Source organism: Pteropus medius, unplaced genomic scaffold (genome assembly GCF_902729225.1).
Source record: "Pteropus medius unplaced genomic scaffold, Ma_sr-lr_union100, whole genome shotgun sequence".
Lineage (NCBI taxonomy): Eukaryota > Metazoa > Chordata > Mammalia > Chiroptera > Pteropodidae > Pteropus > Pteropus medius.
Genome location: NW_024342471.1, coordinates 19,045,561 through 19,052,726, shown reverse-complemented (window position 1 = coordinate 19,052,726; position 7,166 = coordinate 19,045,561). Strand labels below are relative to the sequence as shown.

The 7,166-nt window shown below is 54.8% G+C and overlaps 1 protein-coding gene across 1 annotated transcript; it reads right to left on the bottom strand.

The window, feature by feature from the left end:
- Positions 1 to 407: 407 nt before the first annotated feature.
- On the bottom strand, positions 408 to 6,414 carry SNAI1 (snail family transcriptional repressor 1). Its single transcript, XM_039864580.1, has 3 exons — positions 6,236 to 6,414; positions 5,123 to 5,656; positions 408 to 1,410 (listed from the first exon to the last, which is right to left on the bottom strand). Exons 1-3 carry the CDS (start codon positions 6,315 to 6,317, stop codon positions 1,226 to 1,228), a joined length of 801 nt encoding a protein of 266 aa, XP_039720514.1. The 5' UTR covers positions 6,318 to 6,414; the 3' UTR covers positions 408 to 1,225.
- Between the last annotated feature and the right edge of the window lie 752 nt (positions 6,415 to 7,166).

The window sequence follows — 7,166 nt, the reverse complement described above, 5'->3', positions numbered from 1 at the left end:
CAGCGGCGAAAGCAGCCGATCTCTCTCCAAAAGTCCTGGAGTGCTGGGCAAAACCTGTCTAGTTGATAAGACCCAGGGAGCCAGCTTCTCACTCTCGGGGCCTGGTCAGCTTCAAAACGGGAGAATGAGAAAATAAATAAGGGCCACAATTTAGAGAGTGCAGGAACCCACTGCTCACCCGGGTCACAGGTGTTTCCCAACCTCTACTTCACACAGGACACCAGGCTCGGAGGAAAACCCATTTGCACAAACAAGGTCCCAAACTGTCAAATCCAAGAATCCAAAGTCACATGATGTTTAAGAGGACATGATTTAAGGCTGTGTCAGGAATATCCACGAATCCCTGCCCTTTCCCTCCTCCCCAAAGGCCCTTTGAAATACCCACTCCTCTAGAAAACGAGACTTTCTTATATATAAATTAACCACTTTATTGAATATCAATAAATTGTACATATAACTATACAAAACGTTTCCTAGTACAAAATGTTGCTTGCAATATAAATACCAGTGTACCTTTAAAAAAATGTAAACATCTTCCTCCTGGGCCCACCTGTCGGGCCCCGAAAATAGTTCTGAGAGACACATTGGTAGGGCCCAAGCACCCTACTTGGGCCCAGGACAAGTGATGGCAATTACTCACATTCCCTTCTGAGATGCTGTTAAATCGCCCATGAAACAGGTGCCACCATGACAAACAGGAGGCTGAAATAGCTGCCCAGGCATCCTGGGGTCTAGACGCGTCCTCGCGTCAGTGAGGACCCCTGGCAGGCCCCCCAGGTGCCCCTGGGGGTGGATTACTCAGTCAGTCACACCTCCTGAAGGGGCGGCCTGAAGGATTCTGGGGGCGAGGAGTGGGGTCTCCTGAGTGGGTGGGAGACTCCTATCGGCCTAGTCGGTTTTTGTACTGCAGCTTGAAGCAGCTGTATCCAAGCTTTGGATACACAAACCCACATAGAAAGCCAGCTCCGGAATGCTGGGGGCAGCGGCTGGGGTCTCCACTGCAAGCCACCCTCCCATCAGCCGTCCACAGAAATGTCTACAGAAAGGCCTCTTTCAGAGACAACTGGAAAAGTGTCCTCAGCATCCTGTGGGGCCAACGCAGCCAGAATCGGAGCTCAGAAGGGAATTCCATGGTGGCGAGAAGGACGTGGGGGTCCTTCTTTCCGGAGTTGGGGGGGGGCCCACTGCAAGGGAGGGTCTGGAGAGGCGGAAGGAGACTTGAGGGTCAACGGGGGCCCCCCGAGCAGCCCGACTCTTGGTGCTTGTGGAGCAGGGACATGCGGGAGAAGGTCCGGGAGCACGTCTTGCACTGGTACTTCTTGACGTCCGAGTGCGTCTGGAGGTGCGCCCGCAGGTTGGAGCGGTCTGCGAAGGCGCGACTGCAGTGGGGGCAGGAGAAGGGCTTCTCTCCTGGGGAGAGAAGACAGGGAGTCGGTGAGAATGCTAAGTCACTCGGGACAACAACTGTCATTTACTGAAGTCTCTACCCAGCCATCCGGACCCCTAAAGGAGTCCCATGACCCAGAAAAACCAGGCTATCTCCAGTGGGAGTTCTGCCGCTTCCCACCGTGTGACCTCGAGTGAGTCAGCTGGCTTCTGAGCCTCCATTTGCTCTTCCATAGAATGGGGTTATTCGTTCCCCACTCATAGGGGTTGATCATTGAGAAAAGGTGGAATAAAGGACTTATCCACACAGTGCCGGCAGGAAGTGCTCAACAAACAGCAATGACGATGATTGCATTTACAGAACACTCACTTTGAACCAGGAACAGTGAGTGAGAAGCAGTTTATACTTATCTCATTGAAGCGGATCCTCGCCTCAGGTTAGAGATGGTGAAATTGAGGCACTGGAAAAGTTAAGTAGTTATATGCAGGGTCACCCAGCAGGAAGCAAGCAGCCAGACTCCAGAGTCCTTGATTAACAACTACACAGACTGCCTCTCAGTTAAAGGGGCTGGGTGGGTGTTCCTTATTATCATTCCTGGATCAACGTCATCTGGGGACCAAGCTTAAGAGTCAGCCTTAAAGGCCTCCTCAGCCGCACACCCGCCCATCCCTGCACGTTTGGCGGCTGCTCTGGGCTGCTTCCCCATTGAAATGGATCACACTCGGCGTAATTTCAAGTCTCCCTGTCTGCCCCCCAATCAGGCTGAGTCCCATGAAGGCAGCAGCCTCCCCTGAATCTATTCTGAGCCTCCAGCCTGGCTCTGGGACCCCCGAGAGGCTACAGAAACCTTTTACTTCAGGACTTGCTTAAAACCTCTCCCCACCTGGGACCCTTCTCGCCACCTGCTTCACCAGGACTGTGTTGGGAAGTCTTACACATCGGGCTGGGAACACAGTCAGTGCTTGTGCAACGAGTAAGTTTGTTTTGGTTTTTTTTGTTTTTAAGGTCTCAGAGGAGCCTGATCCTTTGCTCACCGCCAGATAACCCTGTTCACCAACTTTTCATAATTCTTGCCCCAACCAAGAGGATATATATAGTTCATGGTCCAAAAACTTAGAGTGTTGTTTTGTTTTGTTTTGTTTCTTGGGGGTATAGCCTTAAACAAACACTTATCAACTTACCAGCTATGTGCCAAGCAAGGACTATTCTATAATACTGAATATTCTTTTCCAAAAAATACAATTCTCTTATCCTCCCACTTCCAGCCTGACCAGCCCCTAGGCCATGGCCCACAGGTTAAATCCCAGTGCTGGAATTCAATAGCAGGGAATGAATGAATTCCATCAGCCTACTGGGTGCCTGGGGCATTGCACTGGGCATGGGAGGGAGGGATCCAGAAGTCAGATGCCTGAGGGTGACTGCGAACAGCCCATTCAAGAGCTCAGGCTCCTGAGGCAGAGGGGGCTACCTAACTGGAGGACAGGGGGATGTAATTTGCTCTGCCATGATTGAGTACTCTGCATACCAGGCCTGCAGTTTTGATGCTTGCATTCTACAAGGTCTAAGTGAAGTTCTTCCTCATTCACACGCTCTCTTGTGAACTGAGGGCTTACTGTAAGCAGATCAGGTAAATGGGAGGGACTGAGTCCTGTACTCCACGGGGTACAGAAAGCCACTGCCTTCTCACACCCTTGGCAGAGGTGAAGAAGCCCTGCCTCCAGTCTTACAAGTTATGACTTGGGAAAGTAAATTCCTTCTCTGTGCCTCAGTTTCTTTATCTGTAAGGTGGGGATTATGGCACCTCCCTCCTAAGGCTGTTGACGGAGTTACAGCGTTAACACAGGTAGGTGAAGGAAGCCTGAACTCTGAACACTGACTCCCACACAGCAAGTGCTCAGTGAACATCACCTTCATGTTAGGTGTGATTAACGTAGGTCTGAACAAAGGGGGAAGGAGGCCTTGTAGGATGTGATGGGGCAAGGGTTTGTGCACAAGCTGGAGACATAGACCTCCACCCCTCACTGAACCCCCACCCCCCCACACACACACGCCTTTATGGTGCTCCTGGCGAGTGTGAAATCGGCACCAGGCCGGCGGGGACAAAGGCCGCCGAGGGGGGCACTGTATATGCGATACTCCCTGGATTAAAGGGGCCTGACACGATGCAGGCCAGCAGCTGCGGCCCAGAACAGGTGCTGGGCACCGCTGCCCCATGCACCTGCTCCACCCGCCAGCCCCCACCCTCTGGGGCCACCATTAAGGCACACAATGGGTGTCAATGAGGATGGCAATGGTGCATTTCAACAGGCTTTTTTTTGTGTGTCTGAGCCATGCCTTTACAATATAATAATGTCTCGTGGGAGGAGAGAGAAAAGGGAAGGGGGGTCACCCCAGGGCTTCAACTCCCTCACCCCCAGATAGAGCCCTCATCATCTGGATAGGCACCCAGGACTGAGGTCAGGTGGTTGGACTTTTACATGATAAAATCAGGGCCATTTGTGCACAAAGTAAGAGAAATGGGTAGCTACAGTCTGCAAGCTGGGGAGGATGCCAGGGCCGCTTTGTAGGAATATTAATGACACCAATAATGCCTGCAAAATACATTACTCACAAATCACCCCTCTGACCCTCATGGCTCAGAGGTCAGCTACGGGGCCAGAAAATGCCAGAACTGAATCTCCAACCTGCCAGCAGCTTGACCTCAAAGCTGATAGTATGACCCTTGAACCTCCCTCAGTCTCTCCAAAGAGCAGCCCCAAACACTGTAGCTTCCACCAGTCAAGTCCTGAGAAGTGGCTACCTTTTGCCCATTTCCACAAAGTTAAAGGACAGAAGAGGCTCAATTTCACAATATTCTACACATCTAGTATTAAGTTTTCGAAACACCAAGACGTAACCGTGTTTTTTGCCAGTAAAGGTGTTCCCAGGTCAGCAAGATAGGATTGAGTTTATCTACTCCACAGTGGGGGTGTGGAGAGCAGGTCTGAGAACCCTCAGGATAATAACTTACTATAAAGTGATTAAGAAGCCACCGAATCTTGAGAGCCACCCTATAAAACTCTATCTTAATCCACCCTATATGATTATAGGATCATAATCATGTGGCTCAGAGAGGTTAAGTCACTTGCTAAGTGACACAATATGGAAGCAGAACAAATACCAACTACCAATTTTTGTGCATGCTTATCATGCACCAAGGACCATCCCAGGTGCTTTTCGGATGCTTTCTTTCATTAACCAACACAGAACACCAACCCCTCCCCAGAATTCTTATGCTCAGGTTACAGATGAGGAAACTGAGGCTCAGAGTGAAACATCAGCCCAAAGTTTGGGGAAGTTCTCAGAGCAGGATTCAGAACAGGTGGGGGGTCTAACAACATCCTGTCTGGCTGGGGTGAGGGTGGGATGGGGGAGGGCAGAGCAGTGAGGGCCCCTTCACACCTGGCTCCACAGCAAGGTGTTGGTTGCACCTTTCCCATACCCAGCTCCAACCCATTTGGCCGAGAAACAGACTGCAGAGGGACTTGTAAAGTTATCTACTTAGCCCATCTGCTCAGCTGATGAATGAATGAATGTTTCTGCCAGACATTTCAGAGAGCCAGGCCCCTGAACTCTTGGGCTAGAAGAAGTCAGGAGACTCAGTTTCCACAATCTGAAAATAAGAGCAAGGCCAGTCTCACAAGAGCTGGTACAGGCAGGGGTGGAGAGGGGCAGCCGGCCTCCGGGGACACTCACCGGTGTGAGTTCGGACGTGGCCCTGTAGCAGCCAGGGCCTAGAGAATGCCTTCCCGCAGGTGCTGCAGACGCAGGGCAGCGTGTGGCTCCGGATGTGCATCTTGAGGGCACCCAGACTGATGTACTCCTTGTTGCAATATTTGCAGTTGAAGGCCTTGCGAGACTGGGGGTCCTTGGCCCCGGAGAGCCCGGCCAGCTGCTTGAGCCCAGGCAACGGGCCCAAGCCTGAGAAGGCAGCATAACCCTCCGCCTCCAGGGAAGAGGCTGAGGTGGAAGAGAAGGACGAAGGCGCCGGCGAGGGCGGGCTAGGGGGCTGGGAGCCTTTCCCACTGTCCTCATCCGACAGGGAGGTCAGCTCCACAGCCTTGGGGATCTCCTGGGCCAGAAGGGAGGCCCGGCCGACAGGCTGGGCTTGGGGTGCCAAGAGAGAGTCCCAGATGAGTGTGGGCAGGGAGGCCGTGGGATTGAGGACCTCAGGAGGTGGGATGGCCGCCAGCAGGTGGGCCTGGTCGTAGGGCTGCTGGAAGGTGAACTCTGAGGGGAGAGAGAAAGGGGCAGGGGCAGGCATTAATTAGATCAGTCAGTCAAGAAACATTAGCCTGATGTGGGACAGCGGCCGAGTGGGGCCGCAACTCAAGGGGGTCATTCCTCCGGAGTTCCCCAAGTCCCCAGCTTGAAGCGAGACCTCAGCACCCCAAGCCCCAATCACCTCAGCTCAAAGGCACCGCCCCGTTCCACTCTCCCTCCTCACACACATCTCTTCTCCCACCCCCTCCTTCAAATCCTCTGGACTCCGGACTCTTCCCAGACCCTGGCCGGTGTCTCTCCCAAAAAGCGCCTCCCCACGCCCGGCCTCATTTCTCACTCGCGGGGCTCCCTCCGCCTCTCGGCGGCCGGGAAGTGCGCTCAAGACCAAGACCACCGCCCTCTACAAGCCCTCCCTCAACCGCCGGATCCACCTGCCCCGGGCCCCTCATACCCCTCTTCACATTTCCCCACGCCTTTGACTGGCTTTTGGCCCCTCGATCTTGTCCCCAAGTCCCCTTCCTCTAAAGTGGCCCCTTCGCTTGTCTCTCCGAAACACCCCCGGGGTCCGCCGCCCCGTCCACCCACCTGGAGAAGAGTCGTGCAGCTCGCTGTAATTGGGCCTCCGGCGGGAGCACGCCGACTTCCTAACAAGGAAAGAGCGCGGCATGGTGGCCGAAGCAGCTGGGGGTCGCCGAGTCGCGCAGTGGTCGCAAAGCCCTCCACACGCGAGGCCGCGCCGCTGCGCTGTGAGTAGAGACCAGCGGCCAACTCCTTTAAGTACGCCAGCCTGGGAGGGGGCGTGGCCTGTGGCGGTCACGCCCCTTTGTCACCTCTGCACCAATGGAGGAGAGCCTTCGCCGGAGGCCACGCCCCGAGCAGGTGCGCCGGAGGCTGGCGGGGCTCGAGCCGCGTGGCGCTGGGTGTAGGGTGGGGCCGCTCCGAGGCCGGGCGGTGGGTACTACACTGACCCACGGGGTGGCGAGCTGCCGGGAGCGGGGCGCTGGACGCAGGGAACCTCAGGCGAGACGGGACCCCCTTCGGGATCCCGTGCGCCCGCCAGCTCAGCGCTGCCTGGTCGTCCGCCTCTGGCGCCCCCTGGCGCCCCGCGCCGCGGGCCTGGGCACCTGACGTTCCGATACCGCCTCCGCCTCGGGCTTGGGGAGGGAGGTGGAAATTTCTTTGGCCCAGCTGGCGCCTTGCAAAGAGCGTGGGATCCACGAGAGACAATACACATTTCGGGGGAGGATGCGAGGAAATGGACACCTTCACGTGGCTGCTGGCAGTGTGAAATGCCACAGCCTTTTTGCAAAGTAATCTGGCATCATCTAGCAAAGTACATTCGTTCCTTCACTTAGCAAATGTTTACTGAGCGCCCACTATGTGCCAGGCACTGGTCCCGGAGCTGGGGATTCAGCCCTGAACAAAATACTCGGGGTTTCTACCGAAGGCTGGCTCACCGTCCGGTGGGGGAGACAGACGAAGTAAACAGACAATTATAATGCAAAGGGAAGTGCGC

What these genes read in the sequence shown, in the direction of transcription:
- SNAI1 (XM_039864580.1), bottom strand. Translation starts at nt 6,317, where the DNA reads ATGCCGCGCTCTTTCCTTGTTAGGAAGTCGGCGTGCTCCCGCCGGAGG. An exon ending in GCTGCACGACTCTTCTCCAG is followed by an intron (nt 5,657 to 6,235) that starts GTGGGTGGACGG and finishes CTCTCCCCTCAG; the next exon opens with AGTTCACCTTCCAGCAGCCC. An exon ending in CCACGTCCGAACTCACACCG is followed by an intron (nt 1,411 to 5,122) that starts GTGAGTGTCCCC and finishes TTCTCTCCCCAG; the next exon opens with GAGAGAAGCCCTTCTCCTGC.